Here is a 24373-nt window from a genome sequence, read left to right as displayed (position 1 = left end):
ACCCCTATTCTAGTCCAATAGGATTTCACCTCTAGTCCAATAGGATTTCACATCTAGTCCAGTCTAATAGGAATTCACCTCTAGTCTCGTCTAATAGGAATTCACCTCTAGTCTCGTCTAATAGGAATTCACCTCTAGTCTCGTCTAATAGGAATTCACCTCTAGTCTCATCTAATAGGAATTCACCTCTAGTCTCGTCTAATAGGATTTCACCTCCAGTCTAATAGGATTTTACCTCTATTCTAGTAGGGTTCCACCTCTAGTCTAATAGGGTTTCACCTCTTCTAGTCTAATAGGATTTCACCTCAAGTCCAATAGGATTTCACCTCTAGTCTAGTCCAATAGGATTTCACCTCTAGTCCAATAGGATTTCACGTCTAGTCCAGTCTAATAGGATTTCACGTCAAGTCTAGTCTAATAGGAATTCACATCAAGTCCAATATGATTTCACCTCAAGTCCAATAGGATTTCACCCCAAATCCAATAGGATTTCACCTCTATTCTAGTAGGGTTTCACCTCTAGTCTAATAGGGTTTCACCTCTAGTCTAGTCTAATAGGAATTCACCTCTAGTCCAATAGGATTTCACCTCCAGTCTAATAGGGTTTCACCTCTAGTCTAGTCTAATAGGAATTCACCTCTAGTCCAACAGGATTTCACATCTAGTTTAGTCTAATAGGATTTAGCATCTAGTTTAGTCTAATAGGATTTCACGTCAAGTCTAGTCTAATAGGAATTCACATCAAGTCCAATATGATTTCACCTCAAGTCCAATAGGATTTCACCCCAAATCCAATAGGATTTCACCTCTATTCTAGTAGGGTTTCACCTCTAGTCTAATAGGGTTTCACCTCTAGTCCAACAGGATTTCACATCTAGTTTAGTCTAATAGGATTTAGCATCTAGTTTAGTCTAATAGGATTTCACCTCCAGTCTAATAGGATGTCACTAGTCTAATAGGGTTTCACCTGTAGTCCAATAGGATTTAACCTCAAGTCCAAAGGAATTTCACCTCAAGTCCAATATGATTTCACATCAAGTCCAATATGATTTCACATCAAGTCCAATAGGATTTCACCTCCAGTCTAATAGGATTTCACTAGTCTAATAGGGTTTCACCTCTAGTCCAATAGGATTTAACCTCAAGTCCAATAGAATTTCACCTCAAGTCCAATATGATTTCACATCAAGTCCAATAGGGTTTCACCTCAAGTCCAATAGGAGTTCACTTCCAGTCTAATAGGATTTTACCTCTAGTCCAATAGGAATTCACCTCTAGTCTAGTCTAATAGGGTTTCACCTCTAGTCTAGTCTAATAGGATTTCACCTGAAGTCCAATAGGATTTCACCTCAAGTCTAATAGGATTTCACATCTAGTTTAGTCTAATAGGATTTCACATCTAGTTTAGTCTAATAGTAGTTCACCTCCAGTCTAATAGGATTTCACTAGTCTAATAGGGTTTCACCTCTAGTCTAGTCTAATAGGAATTCACCTCTAGTCCAATAGGATTTCACCTCCAGTCTAATAGGGTTTCACCTCTAGTCCAACAGGATTTCACATCTAGTTTAGTCTAATAGGATTTCACGTCTAGTCCAGTCTAATAGGATTTCACGTCAAGTCTAGTCTAATAGGAATTCACCTCTAGTCTAGTCTAATAGGAATTCACATCAAGTCCAATAGAATTTCACCGCAAGTCCAATAGGATTTAACCTCAAGCCCAATAGGATTTCACCTCAAATCCAATAGGATTTCACCTCAAGTCCAATCGGATTTCACCTCCAGTCTAATAGGATTTCACCTCTAGTCTAATAGGGTTTCACCTCCAGTCTAATAGGATTTCACATCTAGTTTAGTCTAATAGGATTTCACATCTAGTTTAGTCTAATAGTATTTCACCTCCAGTCTAATAGGATTTCACTAGTCTAATAGGGTTTCACCTCTAGTCTAGTCCAATAGGATTTAACCTCAAGTCCAATAGAATTTCACCTCAAGTCCAATCGGATTTAACCTCAAGTCCAATAGGATTTCACCCCAAGTCAAATAGGATTTCACCTCAAGTCCAAGAGGATTTTACCTCTATTCTGGTAGGGTTTCACCTCTAGTCTAGTAGGGTTTCACCTCTAGTCTAGTAGGGTTTCACCTCTAGTCTAATGGGGTTTCGCCTCTAGTCCAATAGGATTTCATCTCAAGTCCAATAGGAGTTCACCTCCAGTCTAATAGGATTTTACCTCTATTCTGGTAGGGTTTCACCTCTAGTCGTCTAATAGGATGTCACCTGAAGTCCAATAGGATTTCACTTGAAGTCCAATAGGATTTCACCTCCAGTCTAATAGGGTTTTACCTCTAGTCTAATAGGGTTTCACCTCTAGTCTAATAGGACTTCACATCTAGTCTAATAGGATTTCACCTCTAGTCTAGTCCAATAGGATTTCACCTCTAGTCTAGTCCAATAGGATTTCACGTCTAGTCCAGTCTAATAGGATTTCACGTCAAGTCTAGTCTAATAGGAATTCACCTCTAGGCTAGTCTAATAGGGTTTCACCTGAAGTCCAATAGGTTTTCACCTCAAGCCCAATAGGATTTCACCTCAAGTCCAATAGGATTTCGCCTCAAGTCCAATAGGATTTCACCTCAAGTCTAATAGGGTTTCACCTCAAGTCCAACAGGATTTCACCTCTAGTATAGTCCAATAGGATTTCATATCTTGTCCTGTCCAATAGGATTTATCCTCTCGTCTAGTCCATTATGATTTAACCCCTATTCTAGTCCAATAGGATTTCACCTCTAGTCCAATAGGATTTCACATCTAGTCCAGTCTAATTGGAATTCACCTCTAGTCTCATCTAATAGGAATTCACCTCTAGTCTCGTCTAATAGGAATTCACCTCTAGTCTCGTCTAATAGGAATTCACCTCTAGTCTCGTCTAATAGGAATTCACCTCTAGTCTCGTCTAATAGGAATTCACCTCTAGTCTCGTCTAGTAGGAATTCACCTCTAGTCTCGTCCGATAGGGTTTCACCTCCAGTCCGATAGGGTTCCACCTCCAGTCCGATAGGGTTCCACCTCCAGTCCGATAGGGTTTCACCTCCAGTCCGATAGGGTTTCAACTCCAGTCCGATAGGGTTCCACCTCCAGTCCGATAGGGTTCCACCTCCAGTCCGATAGGGTTTCACCTCCAGTCCGATAGGGTTTCACCTCCACTCTGATAGGGTTCCACCTCCAGTCCGACAGGGTTTCACCTCTATTCTAGTAGGGTTTCACCTCTAGTCTAATAGGGTTTCACCTCTAGTCTAGTCTGATAGGAATTCACCTCTAGTCCAATAGGATTTCACCTCCAGTCTAATAGGGTTTCACCTCCAGTCTAATAGGATTTCACATCTAGTTTAGTCTAATAGGATTTCACATCTAGTTTAGTCTAATAGGATTTCACCTCCAGTCCAATAGGATTTCACCTCCAGTCTAATAGGATTTCACCTCTAGTCTAGTCCAATAGGATTTCACCTCTAGTCTAGTCCAATAGGATTTCACCTCTAGTCTAGTCCAATAGGATTTTACCTCTAGTCTAGTCCAATAGGATTTCACATCTAGTCCAGTCTAATAGGATTTCACCTCTAGTCTAATAGGGTTTCACCTGAAGTCCAATAGGTTTTCACCTCAAGCCCAATAGGATTTCACCTCAAGTCCAATAGGATTTCACCCCAAGGCCAATAGGATTTCGCCTCAAGTCCAATAGGATTTCAGCCCAAGCCCAGTAGGATTTCACTTCAAGTCCAATAGGATTTCACCTCAAGTCCAATAGGATTTCACCTCAAGTCTAATAGGGTTTCACCTCAAGTCCAACAGGATTTCACATCTAGTTTAGTCCAACAGGATTTCACATCTAGTTTAGTCTAATAGGATTTCACAACTAGTCTAGTCCAATAGGATTTCACCTCTAGTCTAGTCCAATAGGATTTCACCTCTAGTTCAATAGGATTTCACCTCTAGTCCAATAGGGTTTCACCTCTAGTCCAACAGGATTTCACCTCTAGTCCAGTCTAATAGGAATTCACCTCTAGTCTCGTCTAATAGGAATTCACCTCTAGTCTCGTCTAATAGGAATTCACCTCTAGTCTCGTCTAATAGGAATTCACCTCTAGTCTCGTCTGATAGGAATTCACCTCTAGTCTCGTCCGATAGGGTTCCACCTCCAGTCCGATAGGGTTCCACCTCCAGTCCGATAGGGTTCCACCTCCAGTCCGATAGGGTTCCACCTCCAGTCCGATAGGGTTTCACCTCCAGTCCGATAGGATTTCACCTCTAGTCCAACAGGATTTCACCTCTAGTCCAACAGGATTTCACCTCTAGTCCAACAGGATTTCATCTCTAGTCCAACAGGATTTCATCTCTAGTCCAACAGGATTTCACCTCTAGTCCAACAGGATTTCACATCTAGTCTAATAGGATTTCACATCTTGTCTAGTCTAATAGGATTTCACCTCAAATCAAATCAAATTTTATTTGTCACATACACATGGTTAGCAGATGTTAGTGCGAGTGTAGCGAAATGCTTGTGCTTCTAGTTCCGACAATGCAGTAATAACCAACAAGTAATCTAGCTAACAATTCCAAAACTACTACCTTATAGACACAAGTGTAAGGGGATAAAGAATATGTACATAAAGATATATGAATGAGTGATGGTACAGAGCGGCATAGGCAAGATACAGTAGATGGTATTGAGTGCAGTATATACATATGAGATGAGTATGTAAACAAAGTGGCATAGTTAAAGTGGCTAGTGATACATGTATTACATAAGGATGCAGTAGATGATATAGAGTACAGTATATACGTATACATATGAGATGAATAATGTAGGGTATGTAAACATTATATTAGGTAGCATTGTTTAAAGTGGCTAGTGATATATTTTACATAATTTCCCATCAATTCCCATTATTAAAGTGGCTGGAGTTGAGTCAGTGTGTTGGCAGCAGCCACTCAATGTTAGTGGTGACTGTTTAACAGTCTGATGGCCTTGAGATAGAAGCTGTTTTTCAGTCTCTTGGTCCCAGCTTTGATGCACCTGTACTGACCTCGCCTTCTGGATGATAGCGGGGTGAACAGGCAGTGACTCGGGTGGTTGCTGTCCTTGATGATCTTTATGGCCTTCCTGTGACATCGGGTGGTGTAGGTGTCCTGGAGGGCAGGTAGTTTGCCCCCGGTGATGCGTTGTGCAGACCTCACTACCCTCTGGAGAGCCTTACGGTTGTGGGCGGAGCAGTTGCCGTACCAGGCGGTGATACACCCCGACAGGATGCTCTTGATTGTGCATCTGTAGAAGTTTGTGAGTGCTTCTGTCTAGTCCAATAGGATTTATCCTCTAGTCTAGTCCAATATGATTTAACCACTAGTCTAGTTCAATAAGATTTCCCCTCTAGTCCAATAGGATTTCACATCTAGTCCAGTCTAATAGGATTTCACCTCAGGTCTAGTCTAATAGGAATTCAGCTCTAGTCTCGTCTAATAGGAATTCACCTCCAGTCTAATAGGATTTCACCTGCAGTCTAATAGGATTTCACCTAAATCAAATCAAATCAAATCAAATTTTCTTTGTCACATACACATGGTTAGCAGATGTTAATGCGAGTGTAGCGAAATGCTTGTGCTTCTAGTTCCGACAATGCAGTAATAACGAGCAAGTAATCTAACTAACAATTCCAAAAAAACTACTGTCTTATACACAGTGTAAGGGGATAAAGAATATGTACATAAGGATATATGAATGAGTGATGGTACAGAGCAGCATAGGCAAGATACAGTAGATGATATCGAGTACAGTATATACATATGAGATAAGTATGTAAACCAAGTGGCATAGTTAAAGTGGCTAGTGATACATGTATTACATAAGGATGCAGTCGATGATATAGAGTACAGTATCAACGTATGCATATGAGATGAACAATGTAGGGTAAGTAACATTATATAAGGTAGCATTGTTTAAAGTGGCTAGTGATATATTTACATCATTTCCCATCAATTCCCATGATTAAAGTGGCTGGAGTAGAGTCAGTGTCATTGACAGTGTGTTGGCAGTAGCCACTCAGTGTTAGTGGTGGCTGTTTAACAGTCTGATGGCCTTGAGATAGAAGCTGTTTTTCAGTCTCTCGGTCCCAGCTTTGATGCACCTGTACTGACCTCGTCTTCTGGATGACAGCGGGGTGAACAGGCAGTGGCTCGGGTGGTTGATGTCCTTGATGATCTTTATGGCCTTCCTGTAGCATCGGGTGGTGTAGGTGTCCTGGAGGGCAGGTAGTTTGCCCCCGGTGATGCGTTGTGCAGACCTCACTACCCTCTGGAGAGCCTTACGGTTGAGGGCGGTGCAGTTGCCATACCAGGCGGTGATACAGCCCGCCAGGATGCTCTCGATTGTGCATCTGTAGAAGTTTGTGAGTGCTTTTGGTGACAAGCCGAATTTCTTCAGCCTCCTGAGGTTGAAGAGGCGCTGCTGCGCCTTCCTCACGATGCTGTCTGTGTGAGTGGACCAATTCAGTTTGTCTGTGATGTGTATGCCGAGGAACTTAAAACTTGCTATTGGAACTTGCTGTTCCATCGATGTGGATGGGGGGGTGTTCCCTCTGCTGTTTCCTGAAGTCCACAAGTCTAATAGGGTTTCACCTCTAGTCTAATAGGGTTTCACCTCTAGTCTAATAGGATTTCACCTCAAGTCCAATAGGATTTCACCTCAAGTCCAATAGGATTTCACCTCAAGTACAATAGGATTTCACATCCAGTCTAATAGGATTTCACATCTAGTCTAATAGGATTTCACATCTTGTCTAATCTAATAGGATTTCACTTCTAGTCTAGTCCAATAGGATTTCACTCACCTCTAGTTTAGTCCATTATTAGAAAAGTTACTTGTGTCATCACAAAGTAGATGTCCTAACTGACTTGCCAAAACTATAGTTTGTTAACAAGAAATGTGTGGAGTGGTTGAAAAACATGATTTAATGATTCCAACCTAAGTGTATGTAAACTTCCAACTGTATATATTTTATTATCCTGTCACTGAGTCTGTCAGCAGGATTTATCCTCTAGTCTAGTCCAATATGATTTAACCCTTAGTCTAGTTCAATAGGATTTCCCCTCTAGTCTAGTCCAGTAGGATTTCACTCACCTCTAGTCTAGTCCAATAGGATTTCACCTCTAGTCCAATAGGATTTCACATCTAGTCCAGTCTAATAGGATTTCACCTCAAGTCTAGTCTAATAGGAATTCACCTCTATTCTAATAGGAATTCACCTCTAGTCCAAAAGGATTTCACCTCAAGTCCAAAAGGATTTCACCTCAAGTCCAAAAGGATTTCACCTCAAGTCCAAAAGGATTTCACCTCAAGTCCAAAAGGATTTCACCTTCAGTCTAATAGGATTTAATCTCCAGTCTAATAGGGTTTCACATCTAGTCTAGTCTAATAGGATGTATCCTCTAGTCTAGTTCAATAGGATTTCAGTTCTAGTCTAGTTCAATAGGATTTCCCCTCTAGTCTAGTCCAGAAGGATTTCACTCACCTCTACTCTAATAGGATTTCAATGCCTTATGATTTATCCCATCACAGAAGGCATAACAGAGTCTTTACATTACAAACCAGCACATCAGATAAGGAGCTATCTGAGTTTAGCATGCAGTTAGTCAATGTTTACTGTGAAAGGCAGCAACATCAAGAAAGTTTGAAAAGTGTCATTCATTGACAAGAAAATCTAATAAATTGTTCCTTGAACTTCAAGCACAAAGCGAAAAGTAAAGTGAGATTCACTGAGGAGCAATCGAATAAATATTTTCATCCTTCAAGCACAAGCGTCTATGCAACACGACTCACAGGAGAGAGATACAGCTTGTTCAGTCCCCAGAGAATGCACCAGAATGTATCTAGCCTATAAGTCACACAACATGACTATGCAATATTCAAAACGTTATTCGTCACATGCGCCGAATATAACAGCTGTAAACTGTATTGTGAAATGCTTACTGTCCCAAACAGGCAGTTAAAAAGTTTAACAAATAAAAAAAATAAAAAGCAACACAATAAAATAACAATAACGAGGTGACGTCTGGTTGGTCCAAGGTCATGCTGGGAGGAGATGAGAATAGAGTGTATTTTTTTTTAAAGCAACAGCCCCAAAACATCACTGCTCTAGAGGAGATCTGCATGGAGGAATGGGCCAAAATACCAGCAACAGTGTGTGAGAACCTTGTGAAGACTTACAGAAAACGTTTGACCTCTGTCACTGCCAACAAAGGGTATATAACAAAGTATTGAGATAAACTTTTGTTATTGACCAAATACTTATTTGCCACCATAATTTCACCTTCACCAAATAAATTCATTAGAAATCCTACAATGTGATTTTCTGGATTTTTTTTCTCATTTTGTCTGTCATAGTTGAAGTGTACCTATGATGAAAATTACAGGCCTCTCTCATCTTTTTAAGTGGGAGAACTTGCACAATTGGTGGCTGACTAAATACTTTTTTGCCCCACTGTATAAATATATATGTACAGATGAGGTTTTTCACAATTCCTGACATTTAATCCTAATAAAAAGTCTGTGTCTTAGGCCAGTTACGTCACCACTTTATTTTAAGAATGTGAAATGTCAGAATAATAGTAGAGACAATGATTAAATTTTGCTTTTATTTCTTTCATCACATTCCCAGTTGGTCAGAAGTTTACATACACTCAATTATTATTTGGTAGCATTGCCTTTAAATTGTTTAACTTGGGTCAAACGTTTCAGGTAGCCTTCCACAAGCTTCCCACAGTAAGTTGGGCGAATTTTGCCCCATTCCTCCTGACAGAGATGGTGTAACGGAGTCAGGTTTTTAGGTCTCCTTGCTCGCACACACTTTTTCAGTTCTGCCCACAAATTTTCTATAGGATTGAGGTCAGGGCTTTGTGATGGCCACTCCAATACCTTGACTTTGTTGTCCTTAAGCCATTTTGCCACAACTTTGGAAGTATGCTTGGGGTCATTGTCTATTTGGAAGACCCATTTGCGACCAAGCTTTAACTTTCCGACTGATGTCTTGAGATGTTGCTTCAATATATCCACATAATTGTCCTTTTTCATGATGCCATCTATTTTGTGAAGTGCACCAGTCCCTCCTGCAGCAAAGCACCCCCACAACATGATGCTGCCACCCCCGTGCTTCATGGATGGGATGGTGTTCATCGGCTTGCAAGCCTCCCCCTTTTTCCTCCAAACATAATGATGGTCATTGCAGCCAAACAGTTATTTTTTGTTTTATCAGACCAGGGACATTTCCTCTGATATACCAGAGGATATCAAGCAAAAAGTCACTGAGTTTGAAGGTAGGCCTTGAAATACATCCACAGGTACACCTCCAATTAACTCAAATGATGTCAATTAGCATATCAGAATCTTCTAAAGCCATGACATCATTTTCGGGAATGTTCCAAGCTGTTTAAAGGCACAGTCAACTTCTTCTATGTAAACTTCTGACCCACTGGAATTGTGATACAGTGAATTATAAGTGAAATAATCTCTCTGTAAACAATTATTAGAAAAGTTACTTGTGTCATCACAAAGTAGATGTCCTAACCGACTTGCCAAAACTATAGTTTGTTAACAAGAAATGTGTGGAGTGGTTGAAAAACATGATTTAATGATTCCAACCTAAGTGTATGTAAACTTCCAACTGTATATATTTTATTATCCTGTCACTGAGTCTGTCAGCACTGAGTGTGCTTGCCGGTCCATCCTGTACCCATCCTACACCCCAGAGGGAATACTGGAGGGAACCTACTTCGCCATCCATGTCTGGGTCTCAGCATGGGTGACATCCACACCCTGGCTACCACAGCAACCAACTGCAACAATCTGCCCTGGCTGTCTGTTTTGGCTATGCAGGCCAGAGCGAAGGCATCATCACTGCATAACACACACGCTTCTCCCTGGGTGCATCAGTATCCCAGCTGTTACGATGCTCTATTTCCACAACTAAAGTATGACTGGGAGAAAGGGATAGAGAGAAGTAAAACAAATTGGCCGTAGTATAAATAGCAGTCAGCAGAGAGTCAAGGGGCTTCATAAGTCCTGCTACTTTAGCTTATTCTACCCCTGCACACCACAGGCATTCAATACACTTTAAAAGAGGAAAAAGAGGAATGCCAAGAGGGTGATATTTCTCCTAATAGAGACTGGCTGTGAGATAGAAACTCTATAGCCTACCATACACCCCCTATTCACTGGCTTTGGTAGAGTGGTAGTCCATCAGCATACAGTGTGGGGCAGGGATGTACCACTGAACAGGTGGTATGGGGTGAGAGGTCAAGGGTGTGCCACTTTGGTGGCAGTGAACTCTGTGGGATAATAACCTCCCCCAGTGCTTTTCTGTGACGACGTGTGTGTGTGTGTGTGTGTGTGTGTGTGTGTGTGTGTGTGTGTGTGTGTGTGTGTGTGTGTGTGTGTGTGTGTGTGTGTGTGTGTGTGTGTGTGTGTGTGTGTGTGTGTGTGTGTGTGTGTGGACAGTGAAAGTAGCCCCGGCTGTCTCTAATGAGGGGTATCAATCAGGCCGTGCCAAGAGCATTGGGCTTGTCTCCTACTTGTGAGAGATGGGCTTGATGGGCCTCTGTGATATTCCCTTAATGCTCCAAGCATTTTCAAATCTATGATTAATGTCATAGCTGCATGATTTCACTGTACTGGGAAGAAGTCTACAGTATGGTTGACTTGGAGTGGAGGGTTATGATGATGACAGCATTTTAAGGACTGATGATAATGTGAAATGAATCAACAGTAAACTATGACAATTTACAGAGGACATTAATCATGCTATTTAAAAACATTTCATTCGTCACATATTTGTGTGGGAAGGGCATGAGTATAATGCTATTCTAAGCATGGCTGGTCTACTGAGCTTTGATCTGGTATTAGATAGTCAAATAATAATTAAGTTACTGTGGCCCCTACAGTGCAGGGAATATGCACTTTAACTTTTAAACCCCCTGATGGTGTACAAATCCCTGGCTCAACTGTACCATGTGAGGGATACAGGAGGGTTGGGGTGGAGAAGAGAGGTATCCCAATGAGCTTCATGTCACTCCTACAAATGACCTTTCAAACACTGTGACAGTGGAGATCAGATACCACTCTCGACCCTCTCTGCTACACTAACACATCGAGCCATGCATCCTAAAGCCTACATAACACCACCGTAATAATGTTGTTGACACCTGTCATACACATTCACGACAGAAAGATAACCGACTCAACTGTGGTTCTGTTATTGTTCTAAGACATCACAATGAAAGTGTAATAACATCGAGGTCATGTATCATGAAACGTTAACATGAAAGTCATGGTACAGATGTAGGATCTTAATTTGGCCTACACTGTCACAACAAAATCATCCTGCAGCCACAGGATTTTAATGTTTAGTCCATGACGTTGCTTGATCGGTGGTTAGGCTGTTAACTGGCCAAAAGTAGGCTACATGAAAGTGGAATACTGTTAATAAAACCTTGTGTGGGTTTTCAGTGAATTTATGTAAATCACAAAGCTCATCTGCATTTCACAGCAACAAAACAGGACAATTCTCAGCAACAAAAGAGTCAGGAATATCATGCCATGTTTTAGAGACACTCTCTACAACGCTACAACTTAAAGATTTGTCCCAGTACGTCCAGGTCAAACCATATCTGTGCATGTGTCGCTAACACTAGGTCCCATGCTATTCAACCTCATCACACTACCTGGGCCTCCACCATGGCCGTACCACTCACACAATTCAACACAATCAACTTCACGACTGCTGCTATAACCAGCAGAAAATACTCTACATATTGTTCTCTGGTGAAAAAAACTCTGTGGTAATAATAGCCATCATTAGCATAACAACTGTGATGTTTCAGACAGATGAATGGCTTCAGGCTTGCCATGGCCACAGTCAAAGACATAATGTGAACCATAGTTGGTTCATTACCATAAATTCAATTAAGATAAAACCTTAAAAATACACACACAAAATTGGCCTGGGAGCAGCCGTTGCACAAGTGCAAGCAGTTATGAATTTCATTTCCATAAAAAATAGAATGGCCATCATCCTTCTAATTTGTTTTATAATTATTGTTATGATTATTGTACATTTCTATGACTGTAGTTAATAGAAAGCCTTTCCTCAGGCAGTCAGTTCCTGTTCCTCCTCATCTCATCCCTGGGACAAGCAGCAGACAATCTCACACTCTAATCCGAGTTAAATTACACTCTATTCTCATCTCCTCCCAGCATGACCTTGGACCAACCAGACGTTACACTGAAACCCACATTATAACCTTCCTCAAGTAAAAATAGTAGAGGTGCACTCACTTGTCGTGGAGCATATATTCAGTGTTTTCTGGAGATATCTGTCCAGTCACAGGGTGTCGGAACGACGTTCTCTTCTGGTTATGGCTGAGAGAGTCAGAGAGACAGAGAGAACAGGGAGGGAAGAGAGGGAAGGATTGAAAACAACAGCGAAGGAGAAAATACAATTAGTATTCCGTCATGAATCATATTTCTGCCTGATCGCTCCACTATTTTGTGCACTGATGCATTGGTCACTGGCTGCTTGTTGGGCATTCTACAGGAATACACCAAGTTTCTAGACTTCCAATGACTTTCACAGCAAAGTGTAGAATGTGCGGTAGTGCTGAAGACTGGCCAAGGCAGGGGCTCATATTATTTCACACAATGTGTAAGTCTCAGCACTCTCCCCTACCAGCTCGCCAGGCTTTATTGATTTCAATTACATGGGGTCATTCATCGCTTTAACTAGGGCATTAAAGCTTCCCTGTATCGTTGGATAAAAGAAGAGATGGACAGGGGGCAGCGCTGGTGGTGGAAATAATGAAAAATAACACAATGATGTGATTTGCTCTAAACCGTCCGCATCAATTATTTACTTTTACACACTTTGGATGGCAGTTGCGTAGCAGCTGTGCCCATCGGACAGGAAGAGAGACTCATTCTATGAACAGGTCTCTGCTTCATTCAACATTAGCTTTAGGAGCAGTGGAGCAGACAGGATTCCATACGTTTCCACTCAGGGTTATCCAGGTACAGAACATGCACAGGTAGAAGCTTCTGATCCAGACTGACCTGGTCTTTAATCACTACGAGGACTTCTGACCCAGACTTACCTGGTCTTTAATCACTATGGGGACTTCTGACCCAGACTGACCTGGTCTTTAATCACTACGGGGACTTCTGATCCAGACTGACCTGGTCTTTAATCACTACGAGGACTTCTGACCCAGACTGACCTGGTCGTTAATCACTACGAGGACTTCTGATCCAGACTGACCTGGTCGTTAATCACTATGAGGACTTCTGATCCAGACTGACCTGGTCGTTAATCACTCTGAGGACTTCTGACCCAGACTGACCTGGTCTTTAATCACTACGAGGACTTCTGACCCAGACTGACCTGGTCGTTAATCCCTAGGAGGACTTCTGACCCAGACTGACCTGGTCTTTAATCACTATGAGGACTTCTGATCCAGACTGACCTGGTCGTTAATCACTCTGAGGACTTCTGGGTCAGACTGACCTGGTCGTTAATCACTACGAGGACTTCTGACCCAGACTGACCTGGTCTTTAATCACTACGAGGACTTCTGACCCAGACTGACCTGGTCGTTAATCCCTACGAGGACTTCTGACCCAGACTGACCTGGTCTTTAATCACTATGAGGACTTCTGACCCAGACTGACCTGGTCGTTAATCCCTACGAGGACTTCTGACCCAGACTGACCTGGTCTTTAATCACTATGAGGACTTCTGATCCAGACTGACCTGGTCTTTAATCACTACGGGGACTTCTGATCCAGACTGACCTGGTCTTTAATCACTACGGGGACTTCTGATCCAGACTGACCTGGTCGTTAATCACTATGAGGACTTCTGATCCAGACTGACCTGGTCGTTAATCCCTACGAGGACTTCTGACCCAGACTGACCTGGTCGTTAATCACTATGAGGACTTCTGCCCCAGACTGACCTGGTCTTTAATCACTATGAGGACTTCTGACCCAGACTGACCTGGTCTTTAATCACTCGGCGGTCTTCTGGGTCAGACTGACCTGGTCGTTAATCACTCGGAGGTCTTCTGGGTCAGACTGACCTGGTCGTTTATCACTCTGAGGAATTCTGGGTCAGACTGACCTGGTCGTTAATCACTCTGAGGACTTCTGGGTCAGATTGTGTGAGTGTGAATGTTGTATGTGAGTGTAGTGTTTCTTACTGTGCTACTGTATAGTGCAGATCCCCCCCGTGCAGGTCAGCGCCTCCCGGAGGCGGTCAGGTGAGCTGTGCTGTCCTCCAGATAGACCATAATAACACACCCTAGGCTTCCAGTTCTCACACTACACTGTCATATTCAACAGCCAATGAGAAATACTACACCAATCCAGTCACTATGGAAACATTCATCATAAAAAGAATGACAACACAACCAGGGCAATGATGTGGGCCAATTTATTGTCCAATCAGTCTAGCAGAAATAAGTAAAAGTCGCATATGGCATTCAATCCAGATGACTGCTGCTGTCTTAACTGAATTATGAGATGAATCACCCTTTACCTCTAATGAAATATTTCATGCTTCCTTACACTTGCATTCCGTGTAAAATCAGAGCATGTTGGAGTTGAATAGGCTGTTACATGAGGACATTTTTGCTTTGAGACTTTCAATCTCTTTCGCAAAGTTACGTTATTGTGATGCTTTTGGGGGAGGGGAAATATCAAAGTACTGTGAACGATTGTTCACCCTACTGTAATTCTTTATGTAAACACTGGCAATTGAAACTTGCCAAGATTTGAGGTAATAGACAACAGCTGACTGTACTCTCTGCTCTCTTCCAACCCATTTTCAATAACAACATTGTGAACACAACATCCTCATACAATCTATAATCACATTAGAATATGCATTCCATAAATGTAGTTCTATATATACACACAACTGTAGTGATTCATTGTGTATCTATGGAAAAACATCTGTTAACCTCGACTCAATAGGGGCGGCAGGTAGCCTAGTGGTTAGAGCGTTGGGCCAGTAACTGAAAGGTTGATCGAATCCCCGAGCTGACAAGGTAAACATCTGTTGTTCTGCCTCTGAACAAGGCAGTTAACCCACTGTTCCTAGGCCGTCACTGTAAATAAGAATGCATTCTTAATTAACTTGCCTAGTTAAATTAAATAAAACATTTAAAATATAGAGCAGAAATATTGGTGAGCGGTATGTCCTGTGTTGTGTGTTCCTCTATCTCATCATGGTGTTCAGCACCACAGTACCACAGCCCTCTCTGGGCTCTTTACTCAAGCGTGGCCACTGAGAAGACAGGCCCATTTGTCTGAGGGGCCACTGGACAGATATGAAGTGCTAAGGTCCTCCCAGAGCAGAGCTGAGCCATCCCTCTCCGGCTGCTGTAGACTGGACTGAACAAGACTGAAAGCCAGCCTGCTGTGAACTGTACTAGCTTGAGAGGCAGCCTGCTCTGGACTGGACTGTATTAGCATGAGAGGCAGCCTCCTGTGGACTGTGGCAGTCTGCTCTGGACTGTAATGGACTGTGCCAGCCTGAGAGGCAGCCTCCTGTGGACTGTGCCAGCCTGAGAGGCAGCCTCCTGTGGACTGTGCCAGCCTGAGAGGCAGCCTCCTGTGGACTGTGCCAGCCTGAGAGGCAGCCTCCTGTGGACTGTGCCAGCCTGAGAGGCAGCCTCCTGTGGACTGTGCCAGCCTGAGAGGCAGCCTCCTGTGGACTGTACCAGCCTGAGAGGCAGCCTCATGTGGACTGTACCAGCCTGAGAGGCAGCCTCCTGTGGACTGCGCCAGCCTGAGAGGCAGCCTCCTGTGGACTGCGCCAGCCTGAGAGGCAGCCTCCTGTGGACTGCGCCAGCCTGAGAGGCAGCCTCCTGTGGACTGCGCCAGCCTGAGAGGCAGCCTCCTGTGGACTGTACCAGCCTCCTGTGGACTGCGCCAGCCTGAGAGGCAGCCTCCTGTGGACTGCGCCAGCCTGAGAGGCAGCCTCCTGTGGACTGCACCAGCCTGAGAGGCAGTCTGCAGCGGCAGCATCACACTTGCAATAGGCATCCTAATGTTTACAGTGTGCATGGTAATACCGTGAGTAAACAGACTGGTGTCAGCAGCATATAGCACACGCCTACTGAAGGACAACTACAGCCTTTACCAGCTGACGCATAGTGTTATACCAACCCTGTTAGTATTACTGCGGTGTCATGCAGCAAAGTAAAGGAAATAAATCTGGTTGTTTTGAGAGATTTATGGGTTGACATTTTTCAAAAGTTCACAGGAAGCTGCGGTTGAGCATCAGAGCCATTTCTGCACACACAAGCACAAAAACACACACAAATCAACACACAAAAAACACATTACAACCCACACAAACACAGAACAACATACACACAAACACAACACAGCTCTCTACTCTGTTTGGTCCTGGCCTGTGTTCCAGTAAGAGCATGTAGTGTGTTGAACTACACCAGGCCCATGTAGTAGTACCCTACCCTCCACTGTTAATTAGGAACCTGCATTCTTTGGACCGTTTGTTTCAGCCACATTACTTCTGAACTACTTGTCATGGAATTCACTGCATTCCTACTTAGTGAACAAACAGTTCAGGCAGCACAGTGGCCCTGTTTGTTTTGCCACATAGTGTAGTACTCTGGTTGCAGACACACTTCAGTAAAACGCATGAGCTGACGCACACCCCAAAATGTTTGTAGAGGTGCTTACTAACAAAGAGTAAAATGTGTTATTACATTATATACATATAACATGGATGAAACAGTATGTAAACATTATTAAAGTTACTAGTGTTGTAAACTCTACGTATACAAAAAATAATATAAACACAACAATTTCAAAGATTTTGCTGAGTTACAGTCCAAATAAGGAAATCAATAAATTGAAATAAATTCATTAGGCCCTAATCTATGGATTTCACATGACTGGGCAGGGGCGCAGCCATGGGTGGGCCTGGGAGGGCATAGGCCCACCCACTTGGGAGCCAGGTCGACCCACTGAGGAGTCAGGCCCAGTCAATGAGAATTGTTTTTTCCCCCACAAAAGGGCTTTATCACAGACAGAAATACTCATCCTCTGTTTCTCAGTCTCTTGGTCCCAGCTTTGATGCAACTGTACCGTCTCCCCCTTCTAGATGGTAGCGGGGTGAACAGGCCATGGCTCGGGTGGCTAAAGTCCTTTATGATCTTCTTGTCCTGGAGGGCAGGCAAAGTGCCCCCGTGATGCGTTGGGCTAACTGCACCACCCTCTGGAGAGCCCTGGAGTTGCGGATAGTGCAATTGCCATACCAGGAAGTGATACAGCTTGACAGGATGCTCTCAATGGTGCATATGTAGAAGTTTGTGAGAGTCTTAGGGGCAAACCCAAATTTCTTCAGCCTCCAGAGTTTAAAGAAGCGCTGTTGCGCAGTCTTCACCACACTGTCTGTGTGAAGAGACCATTTCAGGTTGTCACTGATGTGCCACTGTCTGGAGTCCCTGTCATATACGTCTGGTGTTTGAGTCATTAAATTACTACTCCAATTTGTCCCTGTACTGTCGTTTTGCCTCTTTGATTGCCTTTACGGAGGTCATAGCTGGCCTGTTGCAGTGGTGTAAAGTACTCAAGTAAAAATACTTTAAAGTACTACTTAAGTCGTTTTTTGGGGATATCTTTACTTTACTTTTTATTTATATTTTTGACTACTTTAACTTCACTACATTCCGAAAAAATATAATGTACTTTTTACTCCATACATTTTCCCAGACACCCAAAAGCATTTTGAATGCTTAACAGGACAGGAAAATGGTCCAATTCACACACTTTTTTTCAAGAGAACATCCCTGGTCATCCGTACTGCCTCTGATCTGGACTCATATTGTGGAATATTCTAATCAAGTGACAGAGACTTTGTAATTTCTTCAAACAATCATCTTTATTCAATATCAATTAATTAGTAATGAGGCTAGTCGACCCCACACCCTTGAGTGTTGGATCGAGAAACCTAATCTTTACACAAATGCAGAGTACTATATATAGCTGACACTAAAAATGCTTAGTCATGATTGATTCCACCCATCCCATGTAGATTGGGGCACCTTAAGCCACTCTGGGTTCATCCCGTCATTATCTGCACGGGGTTGTTGTCTTAACCCCACCCTGGTTTAGTTTCCCCGATGCAAGGTTGATTTTGAGACAATGAGGGATTGTTCTACTCCTAAACTATCCCTAGTAAAACATTATTGTCTATGTAATGCAGTCTTTAACTAATTTGTCAGCTCAAGCCATCTTTGGTGACCATACGCCCAGATTAGCTGCAGGGAACTAGAGTGGAGACCATAAAAACACAGACACTAACTAGTAGGACAGAAATGTCTTACTATTAGTTAAATATGAATTGCTAACCATTCATATCAAATAAATCAGGTAAATATGTACAAAAAATTGTACAGAGGTATAAACCAGGGATATTTTAAGAAATAGGCTAACGGTCATGTTGACAATGTGGAACTACACTTAAAAACATCAAAAATGTCTAGGTGTCTCAGCTGGCTTTACAAGATTGATATTTCAATATTATAGGAAATGCCATAAATAATACAATTGTTTGGATCACCTAATAGAAGTCATTTGAAATTATTTTGTCACACCCTGATCTGTTTCACCTGTCTTTGTGCTTGCCTTCACCCCCCACCCCCCCAACCCCCCACCCCGCCACCCAGGTGTCGCCCATCTTCCCTATTATCCACAGTGTATTTGTACCTGGGTTCTCTGTTTGTCTGTCACCAGTTCCTTTTGTTCGTCAAGCCTACCAGCGTTTTCCCCTTGCTCCTGTCTGTTTCTAGTTCCAGGTTTCCCGGTTTCGACCATTCTCCCTGCCCTGACCCTGAGCCTGCCTGCCGTTCTGTACCTTGTCACACCACACTGGATTATTGACCTCTGCCTGCCCTGACCCCTAGACTGCCTGCCCCCTGTTCTAGTAATACACTTTTGTTACTTGACACTGTCTGCATCTGGGTCTTCCCTGAAAAGTGATAGATTTATACTTTTACTTTTGATACTTAAGTATATTTTTGCAATTACATTTACTTTTGATACTTAAGTATATTTAAAACCAAATACTTTTATACTTTTACTCAAGTAGTATTTTATTGGGTGACTTTCACTTGAGTCATTTTCTATTAAGTATGACAATGGGGTACTTTTTACACTCCTGCCTGTTTGTACACGTCCATGTTCCCAGTCACCTTGCAATGGTTAAATGCAGTGGTTTGCGCTTTCAGTTTTGTGTGAATGCTGCCATCTATCCACGTTTTTTGGTTTGGATAAGTTGTAATCGTCACATTGGGAACAACATCCTCTATGCACTTCCTGATGAGCCCAGACACTGAGTCAGTGTATACGTCAATACTACTTTCAGAGGCGACCCGGAACATTTCCCATTTCCCAGTGATCAAAACCATCTTGAAGCATAGATTCCAATTGGTCAGACCAACATTGAACATGGCCTGAACGTTAGCGAGTAATATACTAGGAAGCGGTGGATGGTATGCATGCCACCTGAGTCTGACTAGGGCCCCACTCCATCTACCTCTACCTCTTGGAGTATTGGTGCAGCACCCGGGATGAATAGAGCTGCATGAAACATTTCCATCGTACTGTCAGGGCTACTCTGCAAATAGGCTTTGAGCCAGTAACCGAAAGGTTGCTAATTTGAATCCCTGAGCTGACAAGGTAAAAATATGTTGTTCTGCCCCTGAACAAGGCAGTTAACCCACTGTTCCTAGGCCGTCATTGTAAATAAGAATTTGTTCTTAACGGACTTGCCTAGTTAAATAAAGGTTAAATAAATAAAAAATAGACAAACCTTTTATAACAAGGTTTATCACAAGGGAGGAAATGGAGGTGAAATGGTCATCCCAATGCCTTTCCAAATCATGCATTGTTTTCAAAGACAGAACCAAACAAACAGCATCACAGCCAAACTCCATTGAGATCAATACTAATCCCTTGCACAGAATTCCATTTACCTTTAGGATTGACAGGAAAAGGTCAGGGGTTATAAAAACATTAAACACTTCCATTATCAGGGTCACAGAGACACACACCCCACACACACTGAGACACCCCCCACACACACACACTAAGAATCCCCCCCCCCACACACACACACATTCCACACAATGACCTTCTACACATTGACAGACCCCACCTGCTGCGAGGAGCAGGCTAGGTCACATGCTCATTAGCCAGTAGTAATCATGGCTGTGATGTGATTACATGTCTCCGTGTGCTTCCTCCTCCATAACTCTTTCTCCCCATGCAGCAGACTCATGGCTCAGGCCTTATCAGCCTGGGTACCACTCAGAGTTAAGACCTTCCCTAACATCCTCACTGTAACCTGTGGTTAAATCACAGGTTACATATCAACATTATTGTGCATTTTTACACCGGATTTATAATTACACCATGTCTTTATGAAGATGATTATATTGTTAATATCATTAACAGTATAATCATAGTATAATGATATAGCACAATAATATCACACTGTTGAAATGTCCAGAGGTATAAACCAGGGATATTTTAAGAAATAGGCTAATGGTCATGTTGACAATGTGGAATTATACTTAAAAACATTGAAAATGTCTAGATGTCTCAGCTGGCTTTACAAGATTGATGTTTCAATATTATAGGAAATGCTAAACATTCAGCTCACAGGAAATATGTATATTCAACAGCATGTCAGTCGCATGTCAGTTGGAACCAAAACACTTAAGTGTAGTTTATGTTTCCATGTGGTCCTGATAGGGAGCAGCTAGTGTGGCTGACAGGTCTAATAGCAGGTCTACCAGAGCTTTGTTTGCACTAAGGTCTAACTTCCACCCCTTTCAGGCACAGCTACAGGATAGAGGAGGGAGGAGTATTAGTTTAGACACTGCTTAAAAGAATGGTAGTATTTTCCACAGAGCTGATTAAATAAAAAAATAGATTTCTCAGAAAAGCGTTTGAAACGTTCTATTTTATGTTGAGGGAGAAAGGTGCAAAGAATTTCAGTTGATTGGACATATTCTGCAACACACAAACACTGTTTGAGCTACAGTAAAACACACTATACAGAGACTCTTCCCAATCACACCTCTTCCCCCTCAGGAGGCTGAAAAGATTTTGCATGGGCTCTCAGATCCTCAAAAAGTTACACAGCTGCACCATTGAGAGCATCTTGACTGGCTGCATCACTGCTTAGTATGGCAACTTCTCGGCATCTGCAATCCAGGACCTCTATACGAGGCGGTGTCAGAGGAAGTCCTAACAATTGTCAAACACTCCAGCCACCCAATGTTCTCTCTGCTACCGCACGGCAAACGGTACCGGAGCGCTAAGTCTGGGACCTAAACAGCTTCTACCCCAAGCCACAAGACTGTTAAATAGTTCACCAAATAGCTACCCAGACTATGTGCATTGACCCTTTTTGCACTAACTCTAGATCTATGCACACACTGGACTCTACAAAAACACTCACACATACTTACACTGACACTCCAACACATACATACACACACACATACACACAGGCACACATTCGCCACACACACTTCCACACTCATCACATACAGTACACTGCTGCTACTGTCTATTATCTATCTTGTTGCCAAGTCACTTTACCCCTACCTATAAGTATCTACCTCCCTTTCCTCGTACCCCTGCACATGGACTCTGTACTGGCACCCCATGTATATAGCCATGTTATCATGGACTCGGTACTGGCTCCCCATGTATATAGCCATGTTATCATGGACTCGGTACTGGCACCCCATGTATATAGCCATGTTATCATGGACTCTGTACTGGCACCCCATGTATATAGCCATGTTATCATGGACTCGGTACTGGCACCCCATGTATATAACCATGTTATCATGGACTCGGTACTGGCACCCCATGTATATAGCCATGTTATCATGGACTCGGTACTGGCACCCCATGTATATAGCCATGTTATCATGGACTCGGTACTGGCACCCCATGTATATAACCATGTTATCATGGACTCGCTACTGGCTCCCCATGTATATAGCCATGTTATCATGGACTCGGTACTGGCTCCCCATGTATATAGCCATGTTATCATGGACTCGCTACTGGCACCCCATGTATATAGCCATGTTATCATGGACTCTGTACTGGCACCCCATGTATATAGCCATGTTATCATGGACTCTGTACTGGCACCCCATGTATATAGCCATGTTATCATGGACTCGCTACTGGCTCCCCATGTATATAGCCATGTTATCATGGACTCGCTACTGGCACCCCATGTATATAGCCATGTTATCATGGACTCTGTACTGGCACCCATGTATATAGCCATGTTATCATGGACTCGCTACTGGCACCCCATGTATATAGCCATGTTATCATGGACTCGGTACTGGCACCCCATGTATATAGCCATGTTATCATGGAATCGGTACTGGCACCCCATGGATATAGCCATGTTATCATGGACTCTGTACTGGCACCCCATGTATATAGCCATGTTATCATGGACTCTGTACTGGCACCCCATGTATATAGCCATGTTATCATGGACTCTGTACTGGCTCCCCATGTATATAGCCATGTTATCATGGACTCGGTACTGGCTCCCCATGTATATAGCCATGTTATCATGGACTCGGTACTGGCACCCCATGTATATAGCCATGTTATCATGGACTCGGTACTGGCACCCCATGTATATAACCATGTTATCATGGACTCGGTACTGGCACCCCATGTATATAACCATGTTATCATGGACTCGGTACTGGCACCCCATGTATATAGCCATGTTATCATGGACTCGGTACTGGCACCCCATGTATATAACCATGTTATCATGGACTCGGTACTGGCACCCCATGTATATAGCCATGTTATCATGGACTCGGTACTGGCACCCCATGTATATAGCCATGTTATCATGGACTCGGTACTGGCACCCCATGTATATAACCATGTTATCATGGACTCTGTACTGGCACCCCATGTATATAGCCATGTTATCATGGACTCTGTACTGGCACCCCATGTATATAACCATGTTATCATGGACTCGGTACTGGCACCCCATGTATATAGCCATGTTATCATGGACTCTGTACTGGCACCCCATGTATATAACCATGTTATCATGGACTCTGTACTGGCACCCCATGTATATAGCCATGTTATCATGGACTCGGTACTGGCACCCCATGTATATAACCATGTTATCATGGACTCTGTACTGGCACCCCATGTATATAGCCATGTTATCATGGACTCGGTACTGGCACCCCATGTATATAACCATGTTATCATGGACTCGGTACTGGCACCCCATGTATATAGCCATGTTATCATGGACTCTGTACTGGCACCCCATGTATATAACCATGTTATCATGGACTCGGTACTGGCACCCCATGTATATAGCCATGTTATCATGGACTCGGTACTGGCACCCCATGTATATAACCATGTTATCATGGACTCGGTACTGGCACCCCATGTATATAACCATGTTATCATGGACTCGGTACTGGCACCCCATGTATATAGCCATGTTATCATGGACTCTGTACTGGCACCCCATGTATATAGCCATGTTATCATGGACTCGGTACTGGCACCCCATGGATATAGCCATGTTATCATGGACTCGGTACTGGCACCCCATGTATATAGCCATGTTATCATGGACTCTGTACTGGCACCCCATGTATATAGCCATGTTATCATGGACTCGGTACTGGCTCCCCATGTATATAGCCATGTTATCATGGACTCGGTACTGGCACCCCATGTATATAGCCATGTTATCATGGACTCGGTACTGGCACCCCATGTATATAGCCATGTTATCATTGACTCGGTACTGGCACCCCATGTATATAGCCATGTTATCATGGAATCGGTACTGGCACCCCATGTATATAGCCATGTTATCATTGACTCGGTACTGGCACCCCATGTATATAGCCATGTTATCATTGACTCGGTACTGGCACCCCATGTATATAGCCATGTTATCATGGACTCGGTACTGGCACCCCATGTATATAGCCATGTTATCATTGACTCGGTACTGGCACCCCATGTATATAGCCATGTTATCATGGAATCGGTACTGGCACCCCATGTATATAGCCATGTTATCATTGACTCGGTACTGGCACCCCATGTATATAGCCATGTTATCATGGAATCGGTACTGGCACCCCATGTATATAGCCATGTTATCATTGACTCGGTACTGGCACCCCATGGATATA

The 24373-nt window shown here is 43.0% G+C and overlaps 1 protein-coding gene across 1 annotated transcript in view; it reads right to left on the bottom strand.

Moving 5' to 3' along the window:
* Positions 1 to 24373, bottom strand: part of LOC112247419 (pleckstrin homology domain-containing family A member 7) — a 162701-nt gene that overhangs the window by 76176 nt on the left and 62152 nt on the right. Inside the window, 1 exon segment of the mRNA XM_042321141.1 lies at positions 12375 to 12458. Coding sequence (XP_042177075.1) covers positions 12375 to 12458 — 84 coding nt within the window.

The sequence above is a fragment of the Oncorhynchus tshawytscha genome, linkage group LG04 (genome assembly GCF_018296145.1).
Source record: "Oncorhynchus tshawytscha isolate Ot180627B linkage group LG04, Otsh_v2.0, whole genome shotgun sequence".
NCBI classification, from domain to species: Eukaryota; Metazoa; Chordata; class Actinopteri; order Salmoniformes; family Salmonidae; genus Oncorhynchus; species Oncorhynchus tshawytscha.
Note: the sequence above shows the minus strand (reverse complement) of the source record. Positions and strands in the feature narration are given on the sequence as shown.